At 42.2% G+C, this 21227-nt stretch overlaps 1 protein-coding gene across 4 annotated transcripts; it reads left to right on the forward strand.

Moving 5' to 3' along the window:
• The first annotated feature begins 1647 nt into the window (after positions 1 to 1647).
• On the forward strand, positions 1648 to 20786 carry LOC120725209 (NLR family CARD domain-containing protein 3-like). Of its 4 annotated transcripts, none has more exons than XM_040017969.1 (12): positions 1648 to 2143; positions 3537 to 3627; positions 3760 to 3894; positions 4019 to 4048; positions 10175 to 10267; positions 14134 to 14212; positions 14384 to 14612; positions 14821 to 16624; positions 16695 to 16868; positions 16999 to 17154; positions 17689 to 17735; positions 19510 to 20786. In XM_040017969.1, the coding sequence occupies exons 2-12, from the start codon at positions 3551 to 3553 to the stop codon at positions 20115 to 20117; spliced, it is 3432 nt and encodes a 1143-aa protein (XP_039873903.1). In that variant the 5' UTR covers positions 1648 to 2143; positions 3537 to 3550; the 3' UTR covers positions 20118 to 20786. The 4 variants fall into 4 exon arrangements, with proteins under 4 accessions (XP_039873903.1, XP_039873902.1, XP_039873904.1 ...); XM_040017968.1 differs by having other exon boundaries at positions 1649 to 2130; XM_040017970.1 differs by lacking the exon at positions 10175 to 10267 and having other exon boundaries at positions 1649 to 2130.
• Positions 20787 to 21227: the final 441 nt, after the last annotated feature.

Consider the following 21227-nt stretch of genomic DNA (forward strand, 5'->3'; position numbering starts at 1 on the left):
CAGCTTTAAAAAAAATCACGTCTTTCAAAAGGGCACTTTTTTGGACTGAGGGCAAAAGGACAAGTGCTTCAGCACCACCTCGTCTCTATCTGTGCACGCCAGTGGCCTGTAGGTATAAATCTTATATGTCCTCAATTGACAGTCCTGCCTGGCACACAAATTGTCACTTCTGTCACTCTTCCATTGTGTATCCGGCAGGAAACGTCCCTCCCAATGATGGGAGTAATGGCGTTATAAGTAATGGCGTTATAAGTAATGGCGTTACTAATGGTGTTACTTTTTTCAGTAACCTAACTAATTACTATTTCTATCGCTACAACGCCGTTACCGCCACTAACAAAAAAATGTGGTGCTGTTGCGTTACTATTTTTCAACAAACAGACGGTTGAAGCTGTGTTCAGCTTACCGCACGTTATATCAGTTGTACGGAATTAGCTGTCTACATAAGTAATCTGAGCGCTACAGCTTTAAGTAGCTGCGCGCACTCTCGCGGGTGGCAATCACATTTTGGCACAACACCTGGAGCTAGGGGGCAAAACAATCGCATGAGTGCTGCTGTTTGGCTGAGGAAGAATAAAGTAGTCGTGGTAAACCAATCACATGGTAAATGGCCTGTATTTATATAGTGCTTTACTAGTCCCTAAGGACCCCAAAGCGCTTTACACATCCGGTCATCCACCCATTCACGCACACATTCACACACTGGTGATGGCAAGCTGCATTGTAGCCACAGCCACCCTGGGGCGCACTGACAGAGGTGAGGCTGCCGGACACTGGCGCCACCGGGCCCTCTGACCACCACCAGTAGGCAACGGGTGAAGTGTCTCGCCCAAGGACACAACGACCGAGACTGTCCAAGCCGGGGCTTGAACCAGCAACCTTCCGATTACAAGGCCAACTCTTGAGCCACGATTGCCACTTCAAGATGACAAAGCAACAAGGTGCTATATACCAGTTTTTAAATTGTGTTGATAGGCCACGTAAAACCAGATAAACAATGATAAACAATATATACGTGTGTTTTTTCCTGAATACTTTCGTCACGTTTACTGTCTAAGGACAGCGCAAGCAAGCACTCTCTGCTCATGACCAAAAAATTAAAAAAAACAAAACAAAACAAAAAATACCCCTTTTGTGTTGGTGGAAATATGTACCACGTCGACCAATCAAAAAATGATATGGCAACATGACATTTGGTTGTTTAGGAAGAGGGGGAAGTTTTAGGAGTGTGTGAGAGAGAAAGAAAGAGAGAAAGAAAGAGAGTAGAAAAAAAAGAGAGAGAGTGAGTTCTGAGATGTGAGAGATTTGTGACATTTAGCGTGTTTGGAGTGTGTAGTTTGTGATTGTTACAGTAAAAAATATAACTTTTTCTGCTATGTTTTTTGTCTGATTTTAGATCAGTTGTGTTTATACAGTATGTCAAAATGAAAACATAGGGACCAGTTGATCAAATCCATATTCTCTAGGTTATAGAGAACAATACATGCCTGCTAATCAGTGCTCAGTAACGTCCAATCAAAACCTGTGATTTTCAGTCACAAACGCTGGAGCTCAGACGTCTTGGACAGTCTGTCACAGGGCGAGGTTCACACTTTAGAGGCCCTCATCATGTTAGTCATACAGGGAGACAGAGAGACCTCTAGTGGTGAGTTAGTCCATGACATCTTTCAACTTCATGTCTAAAATGTATTTAATCCAGTCTAGATGCTCACTGGAGCATACACTGGAGAAAGTAAAGAAAAGGAAATGTTGACTGTGGTCCTCACCCTCTCTGACTAGCTGTCACTTTACTCTGATGCTGACTGGCTGTTTCCGCAGAATATTTCTACATGTGAATCCAAACTGCTGCTGCTTCATCAAAACTCATCAGATCATCAGTTAGCTCCATCTGCTGGAGAGACCACTGACTTACATCATCTGATGTGTGTGCTCTCTGACACTGACCGGGTCTTTCCTCACAGGTTAGACTGGTTTTGACATCTGATGTCTCTCTGAGGTTATGAGCATGTGACACTGTGCTAAGATCAAACACTCACAGACTCCAGGACTGACGAGGAGAACAAGCAGCTGCTTCTCCCCTGATGTTTTGTCCACACAGGAAGCTGTGAAGTGCCTGGAAGCTGACCTGAGGTGAGTTCAGCAGGTGAGAATCCTTCCAGAGAAATGTGAACACGTCTGTGGATCACTCTCACTGTACGGCACGAGTGCTTCCTAATGCTGACTGGCTGTGTGGGCTCGTCAGTATTAATCCAGTGAAGAATCTGAATCTGAGAACACTGATTTCAGAATCAGGGGTGTGTATTTTGGTGGTGGTTGTTGTGGACTGTAGTCTGAGTTTGAGTCAGTGGTGAAAAATGCCGGGAATGTCTGAACTGGTTTGACACTTTAGAGCAGCTTAAACTTATTTTCTAAGAATAAATTCTCAGAGTTGAGTTGTCTTATAACAGACTTGGATGCACCGAAGGCCTTTTTGTTCCACATGTTTAACCTGGAAACGACCTGGAAAATAATAATATAAAATATAAAATTTTATTTATATAGCACCTTTCTAGACAGAGTCACAAAGTGCTCCACATAAGATAAAAAGTCATAAAAAAGTAAAACAGACAATATAAAACAGGCAAAAATTAACCAAAAGCCCTTTTAAAAAGGTGAGTTTTGAGTTGTTTTTTAAAAACAGCTACTGAGTCCAGAGTTCTTAAGGTTTGGGGGAGAGAGTTCCACAGTCTAGGGGCCACAGTGGCAAAAGCTCTATCACCCTTAGTTCTCATCTTAGTCTGTTTTATAGCAAGTAAGATCTTGATCAGATGTTATAGGACACAGTGAATGGATTTGTATTAGTATCAGTGAGGGTAACCTCTGTCTGTGCAGCTACCCTTAGAAAAAACCCAGAAACCGCATCTTTATTTATTTCTATACTGGTGTGTCAAAACCTATTATTAAAGGTACAGGGAGGTCATCTCTATGGAAGAAGTTAAAGACAAGACCAGGATTCAGAGGTTTTCATCAGGATTGGATGTGCACCTCTGGCACACACAGTTCAATATCAAACCTGTCGACAGTACAGGTGTATTTTTCACAGACCACAGTTTAGATCCACAGCAGAGTCTCAGTAGCTCTGTAAAGGACGGGTTTCCGAGTTTTAATTAGTCTCTGAAAAGTTCTGACTTTTTCCACTGTGTGTTGTTCTTATACCGCTTTTTCAGATAATGTGGGCAACATGAAAAAATAACCGAAGAACAAAAAAAATAAACACCAAAGTAAACCTACCCGCATTTTTATTTTACAGTATTTGAATTGTGAAATGGTCACATGTTAAATCCTGACTCTGTAAGAAACAGATGCTTGCATGTTTTTGCATCAAACACATTTTGGGGAATTACATGCAATGTGGGGATTATTGTAAATCCATCAACGCTATAAGACATCCAGAATTAAATGATGACTTTGTCCATCCTCTGCAACATTTAAACAGCACACGAATATGACAATGTAAAGGATGTTGTGCTGACTGAGTTTGTTGTGTCTGTGTGAAGGTGGGGCCTCTGTTATGGATCAGTGTGAGCACAGAGAGAAGAGAGCCCCTGCCTCTAAATCCACTCTGTGTGGGGAACATGAGAGCCAGAGGTGAGAGGACCATCTCTGACTGTCAGGACTCTTCTCCAGGTCACAACTCAGTACTCACATCACTGCTCCATCATTATCCGGACTCAAAGCTCTGTCTGTCTGTGTGTGTGTGTGTGTGTGTGTGTATTAAAGTACACAGCAACAGAACAGATCTAAATATCCTGAACCAGAAACAGAAGCTGGACCTGAACCTGGACCAGAAACAAAACCTGGACCCAGGGGTGTATCCCTCGTGAGTGGACACTCTTTGCCTTGGTCTGAAACAGAGTAAGTTTGTCAGTGACCCAAAGATCGTACTCAGACCACAGATAAGAGTTTACTCTGACAAAGCATTAGCTCATTGACAATAATTAATCATTAGCTATTATTAATCTCTGGCTCTCTTCCACAGCGTGTCTTTGTCCTGCCTTTGTCCTTTGAGGTAGGTGTTGTTGTGATTTGGCGCTGTTGTTACGTTCCCCTGAGGGGTCTAGGCGGTGAGGGGGAAGTAACAAAAAGTGTCCAGGTCAGAAAAAGGAGTCAAGGAGGCAAAAGGGTTAAATTAAAGAGTTTTATTAAAGTAGCTCAACTAAAAGAGACGGACAAGCCGCTATCACCATTTAAGAAAAAAAACAAAACTCAGGCGTTGGTTAATAAAGTAAAACGTAAGCCAAAAAAAGAAAGAGCAGCTCACTAGCTGAAAACACTACTGGCACTCTGGCCCAGAGCTCACCTTTCCCTGGTGTTACGTTCCCCTGAGGGGTCTAGGCGGGGAGGGGGAAGTAACAAAAAGTGACCGGGTCAGAAAAAGGAGTCAAGGAGGCAAAAGGGTTAAATTAAAGAGTTTTATTAAAGATTCAATTTATACTAACTAAAAGAGACAGACAAGCCGCTATCACCATTTAAGAAAACAAACAAAACTCAGGCATTGGTCAATAAAGTAAAACGTAAGTCAAAAAGAAAGAGCAGCTCACTAGCTGAAAACACAACAACCACACAGCTCACAAGCTGTAACCACACTACTGGCACTCTGGCCCAGAGCTCACCTTTCCCTGGGCTTAAATACCCTTAATTGCTGATGGGAGTCAGCTGTACAGGAGGGAAAGGTGGCATCTCAGGCAGGGGAGGTAGTGGGACACGCCCACACAGGCACCCTCAGGAGAGAGAGAGAGGCTAGGGCCGTAACACCCCCTCCCATAAATGCAAACCCATGGTTTGTCAAATCACAATAACAAAAAGTGAGTCCATAGCCGTGTCAGGACGAAATGCAGGCTTTCCACCTACCAAACCGCGTAGCAACGGTTAGGCATTGCCCGCGGAAGCTGCCAACCCCATCTCAATGGGTTCAAAATACTTACTGAGGGTGGCCGCAGACCCTCAAAACAATGTATCATGTGATAGCCAGGGCTTTTTTGAGCCATCACATGTGGAGAACACAGCAGGCAGTCAGAAAACCTTACTGCAACAGTTTTCAGACGATTGCTCAGGTCACGGGTACAGGCATGCTTGTTAGTCAGGGGTGCAGGTCTGAGTGGTGGTGTTATACATGATCTGTCCACCTGCAGGTCATTTTGAGGAACTGGGACATTGTCAACCAGCAGCAGCTCAGGGTTAGGTGACCTCTCACACTGACTACATGACACGATTGAGCAATTATGCGCCAAGTGTAGCCTTTTACTAGGCCTGGCAACCTGGTCTGTTTGAGAACCACGACTAGCTTTTCTCAAAGCAGGCACTTTTTGCTTTGAGTCGGCTTTCCGTTTGAGTTTCAATTTCGAACAGTCAGCAATGAGGTGTCCAGGGTTGTGGCAGAAGAAACAAAGCTTTGTTTTGGGTCTCGAAACCACAACTTTTTCAGCCTTGTTAGCTGGCTCCCTCCTAGCTCTCCAAGATGTGTTACCGTGAGAAGGGATGTCATATTCCACCGCGTTTGTTTTATGAGTTAGGGTAAACCCATCCGCCAGTATGGCAGCCTGCTGTAGAGTGGAAACCCTTTGCTCACTTAAATAACAAGAAATAGACTCAGGAACCGAGTTTTTAAAATCTTCCACCAGCATAAGCTCACGTATGGACCCCACGTCGTTAACCTGGCTTGCAGAACACCATCTATCAAAGAGCTTTGCCTTCTCCCTGGCAAAGTCACGGTAGGACTGGCCCTGTGCCAACTCCAAACCTCTAAAGTGCTGCCTATAGGCTTCAGGTACAAGTTCATAGGCTTGGAGGACAGCACTTTTAAGCTTTTCATAAACTAAGCAGTCCTCCATTGACAAAGCAGAACAAACCTCCCGAGCCTTACCTGTCAACTTACATAGTAACATCACGCACCACATGTCCTGAGGCCATTGCAGTGCGGTCGCTATGCGTTCAAAGGCGATAAAGAAGCTATGAACATTGGACTCACAGAAAACTGGAACCAGGTGGATGTTATTGCTCATAAACGAGCCTCTGGACACCTGTTCACCAACAGATGTAGGCCCAGTGCTTGTCAGCTCCAGCTGATTCAACTGGAACGCCATTTCAGCCTGAAGAAAACCACCACACACACCTGTGCCAGTTCTCACAGGCTAGCCAACAATTAATGGTAACCGAACAACTTACTCTTCTTGACCAACTTACCTTTTGCTACACACACACACCCCAGTTCCTAAGCACAACAAACTTTACCTACCTATCTTCTGGAGCGTGCTGGGCTCGAGGCAACTTGAAAGGCAGAACTTCAGCGACCGGGGCCCTGAATTGCCTACCCCCAACAGGGAACTAATCCCCGCCCAGGATTACTCCGAAAATAAAAAAGGCAAAACAACAAAATAGTGCCCGAAGGAAGAACTTACTAAGCTCAGCTGGACACTCACCTAACTTAACTGGGAAGTTGAATCTCTAAAGGTGAACAAAGCAAGATAATCAAAAACCAATCCCAACCCAAAACTCCCTTTTCAAATATCCCGGACGAGCCCCCACTTGTTACGTTCCCCTGAGGGGTCTAGGCGGGGAGGGGGAAGTAACAAAAAGTGACCGGGTCAGAAAAAGGAGTCAAGGAGGCAAAAGGGTTAAATTAAAGAGTTTTATTAAAGATTCAATTTATACTAACTAAAAGAGACAGACAAGCCGCTATCACCATTTAAGAAAACAAACAAAACTCAGGCATTGGTCAATAAAGTAAAACGTAAGTCAAAAAGAAAGAGCAGCTCACTAGCTGAAAATCACCAAAAACACACACAGCTCACTAGCTGAAAACACAACAACCACACAGCTCACCTTTCCCTGGGCTTAAATACCCTTAATTGCTGATGGGAGTCAGCTGTACAGGAGGGAAAGGTGGCATCTCAGGCAGGGGAGGTAGTGGGACACGCCCACACAGGCACCCTCAGGAGAGAGAGAGGCTAGGGCCGTAACACCTGGGCTTAAATACTTTTAATTACTGATGTGAGCCAGCTGTGTAACAGGGAAAGGTGGCACCTCAGGCAGAAGAGGTGGTGGGACACGCCCACACAGGCACCTTCAGGACGAGGCCCTGCTAGGGCCGTAACACCCCCTCCCATAAATACAAACCCGTGGTTTGTCAAATTATTACGATAACCAAAGCAAGTCCATAACCGTTTCATCACCTACTTGCAGGCTTTCCACCTACCAAACCCCATAGCAACGGTTAGGCATTTCCTGTGGAAGCTGCCAACCCCATCTCAGTGGGTTCACAACATTGACAGAGAGTGGCCCCAGACCCTTGAAACAGTGTCCCATGTGATAGCCAGGGCTTGGAACCATCACATGTGGAGAACCCAGCAGGCAGCTAGTGGGCCTTACTGAAACACTTTACAGACGATTCCTCAAGTCACCGGTACAGGCATGTTTGTTAGCCAGGGTTGCGGGTCTTACTGGTGGTTTTATACACAGTCTGTTCCCCTGCAGGTCATTTTGGGGACCTGGGAAATTGTCAACCAGCGGCCGCTCAGGGTTAATTGACCCCTTACACTGACCACAGGAGCCCCTTACACAACTATGCCCCAAGTGTGGTCCTTTGCTGGGCCTGACAACCTTGTTAGTTTGAGAACCATGAGTGACTGTTTTCAAATCAGGCCTTCTTCCCTTTCGATACGCTTTCCGCTTAAGTGCCAGTTTCACACAATCAGCAACCACATGGCCAGGCTTGTGGCAGAAGAAACAGTTTTGCTTTGGAACTTGAAACCACCACTTTTTCAGCCTCGTTAGCTGGCTCCCTCCTAGCTCTCCAAGATGTATTGTAGTGAGAAGGGATGTCACATTCTACAGCATTTGTTTTATGAGTTAGGGTAAACTCATCTGCCAGTATGGCAGCCTGCTGTAAAGTGGAAACCCTCTGTTCACTTAAATAAAGAGCAATACACTCAGGAACAGAGTTTTTAAAATCCTCCACAAGCATGAGCTCACGTAACGACCCCAAACTGTTAACCTGGCTTGCAGAGCACCACCTACCAAAAAGCTTTGCCTTCTCCCGAGCAAAGTCAAGGTAGGACTGACCCTGTGCCAACTCCAAACCTCGAAAATGCTGCCTATAGGCCTCAGGTACAACTTCATAGGCTTTGAGGACGGCACTTTTGATCTTTTCATAAACTAGGCAGTCCTGCCTAGACAGACCAGAACAAGCTTCCTGAGCCTTACCCGTGAATTTACACAGCAACATCACCCCCCACACATCTTCAGGCCACTGTAATGTAGTTGCTATGCTTTCAAACACACTGAAGAAGCTCTCAACACTGGATTCACAGAAAACGGGAACCAGGTGGATGTTATTGCTTACAAACGAGCTTCTAGACACCTGTGCACTGATGGCTGCATCAGCCATTTTGGGGGCCAGAGAAGGGTTAGAAAACACCCTAATTAGGACACTACCACACCCATCTGCCAACTCACTCAGAAATTACACAACTTAGTTTAACTGACCAACTTACCTCTTACAGCATACACAATAAACAAACACAACTTACCCAGTTCCTAAGCACAACAAACTTTACATACCTATCTTCTGGAGCGTGCTGGGCTCGAGGCGACTTGAAAGGCAGAACTTCAGCGACCAGAGCCCTGAATTGCCTACCCCCAACAAGGAACTAATCCCCGCCCAGGATTACTCCGAAAATAAAAAAGGCAAAACAACAAAATAGTGCCCGAAGGAAGAACTTAATAAGCTCAGCTGGACACTCACCTAACTTAACTGGGAAGTTGAATCTCTAAATGTGAAAACAGCAAGATAATCAAAAACCAATTCCAACTCAAAACTCCCCTTTCAACAATCCCGGACGAGCCCCCACTTGTTACGTTCCCCTGAGGGGTCTAGGCGGTGAGGGGGAAGTAACAAAAAGTGTCCAGGTCAGAAAAAGGAGTCAAGGAGGCAAAAGGGTTAAATTAAAGAGTTTTATTAAAGTAGCTCAACTAAAAGAGACGGACAAGCCGCTATCACCATTTAAGAAAACCAAACAAAACTCAGGCATTGGTCAATAAAGTAAAACGTAAGCCAAAAAAGAAAGAGCAGCTCACTAGCTGAAAACCACCAAAACACATCTCACTAGCCGCAAACACACTACTGGCACTCTGGCCCAGAGCTCACCTTTCCCTGGGCTTAAATACTTTTAATTACTGATGTGAGTCAGCTGTGTAACAGGGAAAGGTGGCACCTCAGGCAGAAGAGGTGGTGGGACACGCCCACACAGGCACCTTCAGGAGGAGGCCCTACTAGGGCCGTAACACTGTGTAAATATATTTCAATTGAACCCTAACCCTGTAGAACCAGGGTCTTTTCCATTAGGCAAACTCAGGAGGAAAGAATCAGATTATTAGGGCTGTCCAGCTGATTATGATGATTTGTGAAGGCAGACAGTTAAAGGTCTCTGAGGCCTTACTTGCTAGAGTGGATGGTGATCATGTTGGAGGAGCTGCAGGTGGGCAGCCAGGTCTTTGTTTCCACAGTGTTGAGCTGATTGCAGAGGAGGCACAGGTAATTGACCAGTTTTGAACTGAACTGGGTAACTGGGAAGCAAGTGAGAAGAGAGGATTACATACTGGAAAGACTAAAGTCTGACAGCCGGGGCGCTCCGTCATCTCAGCGTAGAGACGACAAGTCAGGGTTTCATACAGCTCATAAAATCAAAGTGTATGCCGATCTAACAGTGTATGTTGACTGGACAGAACAGGTCCTTCAGTACACAGGCTGAATGACAGGCTACACTGCAGCTGCACGGCTGCAAATCCGGGTCCTCCCTTTAGATGAGCTTACACAAAATACTGAACTAATAACTACCAACTGTCTGAATTAACCTAGATTTACAAGTATCTTTTAAACCTAAGTACCTACTCTTCAAGTTTCTACTTGATGTAATGATTTATTTTGAAATGTCAGTTGTCATCTCTGGCTGTGTGCCAGGTAGACCCACACACAGCCAGAGATGTGTGTGGGTCTACCCACAAAGAGTTGAACTGAAAGACACAGCTTTCTTTTTGCTGGAACAAAAATACTCAACAACTAAAACATACAAAATGCCACAAAACTCAGGATGTGTGACAAATATCTACAGTCTGATTCTGGTTTTGTTTCTGTCAGGCTCCAGCAGCAAACAGCAGTCTCTCCTGTAACCAGCTCAATGTCTGTGCACTCAGCTTTGGCTTTTAATGGCCAAGCATCATCTGGAGAAATGTGAGTTACCTTGTGAGTGTGTAATACACTATGTCCTCTTTATGCTGTATAACTAGAACAATTAAAGTTCAAGTTTAAAAAAAATTACAACAATGTATATAGCTACCTCACCTCCACAGAAATGACGTAAGCTACTCAGTTTACCAAACAACATGTCACAGACAGCCTGTTAGAGAGTTATCTCTGAGATGCTGGTGTGATAGCTCCCTCAGGACAAAGACTCCAGTCAGAGAGTGGGCTCAGGGAGTGCTTTCCAGATACTTTAATGAACATTAACAGCAGGCCAGTAGTACACCAATTGGTATACTCAATGAGAGTATGGGAGTGCGTATGTGTGTGGTTTTAAATAACAAGAAAACAGGGAGAATAACAATCATTGCTTTTCAACATCACACACCAATAATGAATTACAACATAAATGATTAAATAAATGCTCTGGCTTAGGAAAATCTCACAGTGCCATTTTAAACAGGTAGAAAGCAGGACTATCTGCATATCCAAAACAACAGAAAAGGCCTAATATCTCAAAATTAGTAAAGATCAGCAATTAGGTGTTCATCAGAGCCCTCTAGTGGCCAAATAATCTAACTGCTATACACAAATCCGACCAGTATCAAAGGCTACGGTGGTAAGTTACATGCGTCTGTCTACCATTATCAATCAAATCTCCAAACACACTCCATATCATGTACCTGCCTCTGTATTTTTGTTGTTCTGTTGTCTTGTTTTTGTTCTGTTGTCCTAACCTATAATGTCCTACTCCTAATGTAAAACCCTCCCTTGTGTCATCGTTTAAAAAACTTACACTGGTCACCCTAGGGACCCAAAATGGTCCCGCACATAAAAATGTTATATATTAATATTTTTTTCCACTTTAAATGAGTCAGTCTTTTAAAACTACTTCTGCCTAAAATATTCATATCAAGTTTTAATTATATTTCGGGGTTTTTAACCCTTTAAATCCCAGTTTCTTTACATGAGCGCACCATTTTTTTTAGCCGAAAAAAACAAAAGACTTAAGTAATATTTGATTGTTATTATAATTAGGCCTTTAGATGGTCCAAAGATTGGCACCAACATTCATTTTGATTGATCGTTATTTTTTTTGCAGGGGCAAATTTAAAAAAAAAAAAAAACTTACACTGGTCAACCTAGGGACCCAAAACGGTCTGACTCACGTTTGCACAGGAAAGCACACTGCTGGAAAATGCTACTCCCAGGCACTTATGGAAAAATGCCCTTAGGAAAATTTATTGATGTATTAATTACCACTACTGTTATAACAATGCAGCTGAAATATAAGGAGACTTTCTGACACAGCCTGTTCACATCCAGCTCCATGGATGTATCACTGCTCTCAGCGTCTGTGATCAGAGTTTGGATCAGAAGTAGGTGAAAACAAGGGCAGTTGGTCACCTGCCCACAGTGATGCCACCTGGAGGAGCAAACAGCATGCAAACATTGTTCTTCAGCATAATCACATACAGCCATGATATTCGGTGTTGGGTCTGTCTAGCACAGACCCACTGCTGGAACGAGACAATTCTACTACAACAGCAAAAGCAAGACGCAACTCACCAAAGTTCTTTGTCTTACTCATGCACGAGGGAGAGAACTGTGACGAGCGCCGTTCCTTCTCTTGACCCCAGTTGCTCTTGTCTGCCCCCTCGTAACACTGCTCTTTATTACGGTTACATGACTATGCATAAGTTCATTAACATATGAAGTTTTACACAGGCATACATGTGAACAAAGAGTACCTTGTCTGTGTGTATGTATAGGCATGCGCGCGTGTGTGTGTCTGTGAGGGGGGGTCAAGTATGGGCTCAAATTGTGGTCATAAATATTTTGTACTTGTAAGTCAGGATTTGTATGTGTGTAAAAAAGATTTGTGTGTGGACTTCGCCAAAAAATACGTGTGAAACTCTGCACTCAAGTTTCAAGTTACAAGTATGAATTTTGACCCTATTTTTCTTCCTTTCAGCTGATTGGCCAATGTCATGTCAATCACAAATTTAACTATCCAATCAGAGAACAGATGGGTTTGGCTATTGGAGGGGTGCTTTATGGAGCTTCAGGTCCTTGAAGGAAATAAATGCCCTTTTACATGCCAGCCCAGCGTTTTCCTTCATCATCAGGAAGGAAAACAGTCTGTGGTGGTCCGAGTTTTGTGATTTTTGTGTCACAGATTTATGTGCTTAATACAGGGACCTCCAGAGCCTTTTCAACAGCGCTGTGGACCTCGGGGGGGCAGTGTTGTGGAAATGACACAGTCTCCACTAGTGGGGATAGTTACAAAGCTTTCTTCGTTATGAATGAGCATACATGTTTTTATTGAACATTTGAAGAACCAGCAAAAAAACCAGAAACTCTTGTAGAGGACATAAAGTCAAAGATAGAAACGACAAGGAGCAGGTGCATCTAGTACAGATGCCGCAAAACAATTCAGTTTTAAGAAAATTTGTCCTATAGTAAGGTGTTTTTTTTTTAATGTGAAAAATCTAAATGAAGGTGTAGAATCTTAAAGTAAGCAAATAATTCTTGAAAACAGCTTGTTCAAGAAAGCATAATACTCATTTTAGGTACAGATTTTCTAAATATCAAAGTGTCTTTTACTTATAATAAGTCACATTTTCTTCAAATAAGCATACATTTTAGACAATTTTGTCTAGTTAAAAGGCATATGGCAGTTAGATTAATTTGCTAGTTTTAAGAATTCTAGTCAAGCAACTTTTGCTTACCCCATTGGCAGATTTTTTTGCTCAAAACAAGAAAATTTTGTCAGATTTAAGAATATTTGGCTTGTTTCAAGTATAGCTGTTTTTGCAGTGCACATGCTGCGTCCGATGTGAAAGGAGCTTTTATGCTGCGCACTGTGACTCACAGCAATGCTCCTGGGTCAGCCCTGACTTTGTGTTAAACTAATCCTAAAGTAATAATGGTATTTCTAACCACTGATATACCACAACTTTATCCTTTCAACAGCTACTGAAAGTTAGGGGACCTAGCTTCTATCGGATATTTATATAGAGATCCTCCAGCTTCAAACTGTATTACCCTTCAAGGACCTGTGGTTCAAAAAAGCTCCCCTCTGACAGCCAAACCCATCTATTCTCTGATTGGATAGTTAAGTTTGTGATTGACATGACATTGGCCAATCAGCTGAAAGGAAGAAAAATGGGGTCAGAATTCGTACTTGTAACTTGAAACTTGAGTGCAGAGTTTCACACGTATTTTTTGGCGAAGTCCACACACAAATCTTTTTTACATACACACAAGTTCTTTTTACACATAAAAATCTTTTTTACACACACACAAATTCTTTTTACACATACAAATCTTTTTTACACACACACACAAATTCTTTTTACACATACAAATCTTTTTTACACACACACAAATTCTTTTTACACATACAAATCCTGATTTACAAGTACAAAACTGATTTACAAGTACAAAATATTTATGGCCACAATTTGAGCCCATAGTCAAGATGTGACCCTGTGAACGACTCCCCAAAGCTGGTGCTAGGAGCGCAGCAGTCCACCTAAACAAAGGGCTCTTATACTTAAGCAGATACAGAGTAGGTGTCCTCATATAGTATAAATCAGAAAGAGAAGGTATGACCTCTCTCATGACCTTAGGGTGTGTGTGTGCATGCCAGAACACTCTGGAAGGCACACAGAGTCTTTACAGACTGCTAAGGATCAAACCTCTATCAATCTACAAACATTTATATACTTCTAAGCATAAATGATTATAAATTTCTAAGCACAAATGACAATAATAAAACATAAACCCAACATTCACATTAAATACAGAGTGCACCTTTACTGTACACTTCCTAAAGCTGAATGTTCTCACAGGGTTACCCAGCAGAGCTCAGAGGTTCCCAGTGGTCAGTCTGTCGTTCAGCATCAAACAGACCTGGACGCCATATTCATGGTGAGACCAGTTAATGCTGTATCAATGACATGGAAGGATGCATTTCATGTGCTAATTGGACACTAAACAGTTTTAGCAATCAGCTTATAGGTTCTGTGTATTTCGTGTGCTAATTGGACACTAAACAGTTTTAGCAATCAGCTTATAGGTTCTGTGTATTTCCTTTTTCAGTTACTGGAGATAAAAATGGTCAATTTTGTAAAGACCGAGCTGAGGAAGATCCAGAAAGTTTTGAGTGCAGATTACCCAGAATGCTTAGAGAGTCTGAGGGAGAATGATGAGATGTTGGAGAATGAGGACGAAGAGCAAAGGAAGAGTAGCAGAATAGCATTTCTGAAGATCACACTCCACTTCCTGAGGAGAATGAAGCAGAGGAAGCTGGCTGACCATCTTCAGAGCAGTAAGAATCTTTTATTAGCTTTGACATGATGGAAGGTTAAACAATCTCAATGTGGAAATTTGTATTTCAAACCTCAGCTCATCTTTAATATGATGCAAAACATCTGCACCATTTAACTCCTCCTGAGAGGCTGTTTTATTGCTTTATTTTTCATTTATCTGATTGCATTAACTTATTGTAAAAATAACATGATTTTGTGATCCTTCAGGGACCCGTGCTCCAGGGTGCCAACATGAACTCAAGTCTAACCTGAAAAAGAAGTTCCAGTGTGTGTTAGAGGAGATTGCTAAAACAGGAAACCCAACCCTTCTGAATCAGATCTACACAGAGCTCTTCATCACAGATGGAGGGACTGCAGGGGTCAGTGATGAATATGAGGTCAGACAAATTGAAACAGCATCCAGGAAACCAGACAGACCAGAAACTACAATCAGACAAGAAGACATCTTTAAAGCCTCACCTGGAAAAGATGAACCAATCAGAACAGTGCTGACAAAGGGAGTGGCTGGCATTGGGAAAACAGTCTTAACACAGATGTTCACTCTGGACTGGGCTGAAGACAAAGCCAACCAGGACATTCAGTTCATGTTTCCATTCACTTTCAGAGAGCTGAATGTGCTGAAAGAGAAAAAGTTCAGCTTGGTGGAACTTGTTCATCACTTCTTTACTGAAACCAAAGAAGCAGGAATCTGCAGCTTTGAAGACTTCCAGGTTGTGTTCATCTTTGATGGTCTGGATGAGTGTCAACTTCCTCTGGACTTCCACAAAACTACAATTCTGACTGATGTTACAGAGTCCACCTCAGTAGATGTGCTGCTGATAAACCTCATCAGGGGGAAACTCCTTCCATCTGCCCACATCTGGATAACCACACGACCTGCAGCAGTCAATCAGATCCCTCCTGAGTATGTTGGCATGGTGACAGAGCTCAGTGGATTCACTGACCCACAGAAGGAGGACTATTTCAGGAAGAGATTCAAAGATAAGAAGCAGGCCAACAAGATCATTTCCCACATCAAGCTATCTCGAAGCCTCCACATCATGTGCCACATTCCAGTCTTCTGCTGGATCACCGCTATAGTTCTGGAGGATGTGCTGAAAACCAGAGAGGGAGGACCGCTGCCCAAGACCCTGACTGAGATGTACATCTACTTTCTGTTGGTCCAGGCCAAAGTGAAGAAGATCAAATATAATGGAGGCACTGAGACAGATCCATACTGGAGTCCAGAGAGCAAGAAGATGATCAAGTCTCTGGGAAAACTGGCTTTTGATCAGCTGCAGAAAGGAAATCTGATCTTCTATGAATCAGACCTGACAGAGTGTGGCATCAATATCAGAGGAAACTCAGTGTACGCAGGAGTGTTCACACAGATCTTTAAAGAGGAGAGGGGACTGTATCAGGAGAATGTGTTCTGCTTCATCCATCTGAGTGTTCAGGAGTTTTTGGCTGCTCTTCATGTCCATCTGACCTTCATCAACTCTGGAGTAAATCTACTGGAGAAACAGCAAACAATATCTAAGATGTCCAAAGTATTTAAAGACAAACCTAAACTGAAAGATCTCCACCAGAGTGCTGTGGATAAGGCCTTACAGAGTCCAAATGGTCACCTGGACTTGTTCCTCCGCTTCCTCCTGGGTCTTTCACTGCAGACCAATCAGACCACTCTACGAGTCCTTCTGACACAGACAGGAAGTAGTTCACAGTCTAATCATGAAACAGTCCACTACATCAAGAAGAAGCTCAGAAAGAATCTGTCTGCAGAAAAAATGATCAATCTGTTCCACTGTCTGAATGAACTGAATGATCGTTCTCTAGTGGAGGAGATCCAACTGCTCCTCAGTTCAGGAAGTCTCACCACAGATAAACTGTTTCCTACTCAGTGGTCAGCTCTGGTATTTGTCTTGCTTTGTTCAGAAGAAGATCTGGATGTTTTTGACCTGAAGAAATACTCTGCATCAGAGAAGGCTCTTCTGGGGCTGCTGCCTGTGGTCAAAGTCGCCAAGAAAGCCCTGTAAGTGGATTTATGAATAAAACAACAACTTTTTATAGAACAAAGCTGCTCATTTTTAGTTGTTTTTCAGGTTGAGTTGTTGTAACCTGTCAGAGAGAACCTGCAAAGCTCTGTCCTCGGTTCTAAGCTCAGAAACATGTATTCTGGAAGAACTAGACCTGAGTAACAACAACCTGCAAGATTCAGGAGTTAAACTTCTTTCTGCTGGTCTGATGAGTCCAAATTGTAAACTGGAAACTCTGAGGTCAGGATGGCAGTCGTTCAACAGTTACAGACAGTTCTGAGTTCTGTTTGGTTCTTCTATTCTCTAATTGTATGATTGTCTTTTAACGTCTTGAATTTTGTGGCATTTTGTGGCATTTTTCTTCTTCCAGCCTGTCAGGCTGCCTAATCACAGAGGAAGGCTGTACTTCCCTGACGTCAGCTCTGAGCTCAAATCATTCCCACTTGAAAGTGCTTGACCTTCGCTACAATCATCCAGGAAAATTGAAAGTGAGGCAGGGACTCAAGGATCCACACTGGAAACTCAGGTATGGACAGGGCATGGCTACTCATATAGTACTATTTTGGCTAATTGTTTGCTGATTTAATGTGTTTTTGCTCAGAGCATCATCGTAAAGAAGAGCTCATTTTGGGTATTTCTGAATTTTAGCTAGAACAAACCAAAGTTTTAATTTCCAGTGACAATAGTTCACATATTGGAGGGTTTAACTGGTTTGCACACATTCCAGTCTGGGCGGACTTGGATTCTTTTAGCAGCATCCCGGTTTTAGCAGCATTATTGGTGGATAGCTGCTGTCCATATTAAAAAAAAACCTTTTGTGCTCCAGTAGTACAGGCATTACTGAACACTGTCAGTAGTCTTGGCTTACACTGATAATTTTCTTAGATGGTTTAGAACAACAATGTACTTACAAATATTAGATATAAGGAACAAATAAAAGATAACTACCTAATGTAACTGGGTCAAACTTGGAAGAACAGGGAAAACTCTGGTGCTTCATGTGCAACAGTTAGATCTCACGTTGAATAGAAAATCATTGTTACTGTGTTTCTTCCTCCAGGCTCGACCATGGTGGACAGCAGTGGTTAAAACCTGGTTTGAGGAAGTGTAAGTTTGACAAATGATGACAAATCAGCAAAATCCAAATTTTATCGCTGTGCTATAAGTTGATGTGTGCTGTCTGACATCACTAGCCGTGTCTGGGCCTAAACTCTGCTGCAGGTCCATATATCAAATGATCACTGTGGCATTACTGAGAGTTGAAAAACTGTCTAAAGTCTTTCATCTTTAATAAAATGATCAGTGTTCTGCTCTACCAGGTGTAACAACTGCGTTTAACATCCAGGCATCCATGAAAACGGAATTTATGACATTTAATGGAGTTAGAAGTCAGCAGGAAGTTAGCTCGCTAGCTTCCATCTAAATACAATATAGCATGTCCTGACTGCGGCGGTTTGGAAACAAAATTAAAATGTACAGCTCTGTTATCACTTCCAACATAAATGAAGACAGAAAACTAAACAGCAGTGACGTTTGTAGAGTTACTGAAGTTTGGCTAGCTGGTATATAATGATGTGCTACGTGACCGCTAGCGACACAGCTATGTTAGCATAATATAAACAAGCTAACTTTTTTTCCACTCGATAAAAGTTAACGTGAGTGTTCTCAGTGGTCAGAAACAAATGTAATCGCATGGCAGGATGCTGTAAAAGGACCAAACTTCAGCCAGGAGAACAACTGAGATAATCCATCCACAATACGAGGTTAGTCATTCATATACTGCTGCATGGGCTGTGCTGTAGTTACATCGTAAGGTTTTAAAAACTGAGCTTAAATAAATGATTAGTGGTAATAAAAGCCGAGGGAGGTCAACGGTGATCACTGACTTTTTTTAGGAGTTTTTTGAGATTAAATGGAAGAAAATACAAAGCATTAAACATGTTAACAACACAAAAGCCATATTAAATGCAGACTACTTTAGGTCCGGAAGTAGGATTCATCACTTAATAATCGGATTAATCCAGGTAAGGAAATCCCAGAAAGCGGATGCTCGTCACATTACCAGTTAATAGTATAAACCTATGAGCTACAATACCATACCCCAACACAAACCCCTATCCTGATGAGAGCACACAAGCTTTCTTTTAATATTTATGTATGAACACAAAGTAGTCACACACGCTGAGCCTACTGATAGAATACTAGAAAACATAAACACGTAGAATGGAGGCTGCTACCTGTTGAAGTTCAGGCTCTAGTCGCTGAGCTGGTGAGGTGTATGTCTCCTGAATCCAAACTGGAAGCTGGTTCCACAGAAGAGGGGCCTGAAAACTGAAGGCCCTCCCTCCCATCCTACTTTTAAATACTCTAGGAACAACAAGTGAGTCTGCAGTGTGAGAGCGAAGTACTCTAATAGGGTGATATGGTACTATAACCGACCGTGGCTCACCGGGTTAGGAAGCGCATCTGTAACCGGAAGGTCGCCGGCTCTCTGTCCTGGTTATTGTGTCCCTGGGCAAGACACTTTACTGTTGGCCAGAGGGGCCAATGGCACGATATGGCAGCCTTGCTTCTGTCAGTCTGCCCCAGGGCAGCTGTGGCTACAACCGTAGCTTGCCTCCACCAGTGTGTGAATGCGAGAGTGAATGAATAGTGGCATTGTAAAGCGGTTTGGGTGCCTTGAAAAGTGCTATATAAATCCAATCCATTATAACGTCATTAAGATAATATGGGGCCTGATTATTTAAGACCTTGTATGTGCGAGGGATGACAGTGATATTAAGTTTTATATAAATAAAATGACAGAACATAATGAAAGAACAGACACTAGATGTGTCAGATGATAAACTGTATCTCTGCTGTGTGTTTCTCTCTCCATCAGATTTCTGTGAATTAAAAGTGGACATGACTTCAATAAATAAAAAACTCAAACTGTCTGACAACAACATGAAGGTGACCGTTGTGGAGAACAAGCAGCCCTATCCTGATCATCCAGACAGATTTGACTGGTGGAAACAGCTTCTGTGCAAAAATGGGCTGATTGGTCGCTCTTACTGGGAAGTTGAGTGGAAAGGAGGCAGTTTTATATCAGTGAGTTACAAAAGCATCAGAAGGAGAGGAAACAGTGCCGACTGCAAATTTGCGGGAAATGATCAGTCCTGGAGTCTGATGTGTTCTGACGCTTTTGGTTACTCATTCTGGCACAACAATAGAGAAACACCCATCTTCTCCTCCTCCTCCTCAGTCTCTCACAGAGTAGGGGTGTATGTGGACTGTCCTGCTGGCACTCTGTCCTTCTACGGAGTCTCTTCTGACACTCTGATCCACCTCCACACCTTCAGCACCACATTCACTGAACCTCTGTATCCTGGGTTTGGACTGTGGTCCAGTGACTCCTCTGTGTTTCTGAGTCCTTTGTGTACTAACAAGTCTGTAGAGCTAGACTGTTTAGAAGAGGCAGAAACGACAAGTCGGTGGTATGAAAGCTGAATGTGGATGATGTTTCTTTTTTGTTTGCTTTGAATCACATATTCTGGGATTGATATGTTGTGATGTGATTTTGCTTTGCATGATTATCTCTTCGCCACTTTACTTCGAACTCACTGATTGTTAACCTCTAATATAATAATAATGGATTGCATTTATATAGCGCTTTTTGGGACCCCTCAAAGCGCTTTACAATACCACTATTCATTCACGCTCACATTCACACACACTAAAATCCCTAATATCAGCAGTGGGGACATCTTTGCATTTTAAACCCTTTTCTGTTGACATGCTATGTTATCTCAAGATTAACTATTTTTAAAGACTATGAAGTTTGTGAATTAATGGTTACAGTTTTATGAATCTAAGAAACATTTAAAGGTTTTAGTTCAAGTAATGTTAAAAGCTGTTTTACAAACTGCCAAAAATTGTAAATCATTCAGTAATCATTAATAAATCTTAAACATATCAAATGTTCCAGGAGGGCAACAATAAAGTGTTAATGCTTTACTAATAATATTAACATGAGTAAAAGTCTATATGTTGTGTTTATTTTCATATATATGTGTTGTTTGTTTATATTTGTCACCAGCAGTGTGGCTGATTATTTGACTCCAGCTGTTATGGTTAATTACTTTTTCATGATAAATGAATAAATAAACTAGTAGCTGACATGCTAACTTGCCTTGTTTTGCTTTGTAGTTGCTGTTTTAACTGTATTAACAATGACCGTGTTACTTATTAAGCTCTCTCTTCTTTTTTTTTTTCTACTTTCTTTTTATTGTTTTTCTTTAAACATTACACAGATGAGATAAGAGGTAACAACAAAACAAAACAAAAGTAAATAAAATAAGGAAATAAATTAATAAATTAATTTAAAAAGTGAAAAAAGAACATGTTGGGTCACCATGTTTCTATAATTTGATCGTTTTTCATTATCAATGTGATGGTCTTTATCCAGTTTATGTAATCAGTCCATTTCTCCCACTTTCGATGATATTGATCTTCCTGTGTGCTGTCAGTCCGCTGTTTAGCCATTAACTTTGTCATGAGTTCAGGCTCCAGTACTTTCACCCATTCAGTCAGCCACTCATCTTCTTTTTTATTTTTATT

The sequence above is a fragment of the Simochromis diagramma genome, unplaced genomic scaffold (genome assembly GCF_900408965.1).
Source record: "Simochromis diagramma unplaced genomic scaffold, fSimDia1.1 OVJJ01000802.1, whole genome shotgun sequence".
Taxonomy (NCBI): domain Eukaryota; kingdom Metazoa; phylum Chordata; class Actinopteri; order Cichliformes; family Cichlidae; genus Simochromis; species Simochromis diagramma.

Coding starts and splice junctions, on each gene's coding strand:
- LOC120725209 (XM_040017969.1), top strand. CDS start 3,551: ATGGATCAGTGTGAGCACAGAGAGAAGAGAGCCCCTGCCTCTAAATCC. Junction 14,213..14,383: donor ACCTGGACGCCATATTCATG/GTGAGACCAGTT, acceptor TTCCTTTTTCAG/TTACTGGAGATAAAAATGGT. Junction 17,736..19,509: donor AAAACCTGGTTTGAGGAAGT/GTAAGTTTGACA, acceptor TCTCTCCATCAG/ATTTCTGTGAATTAAAAGTG.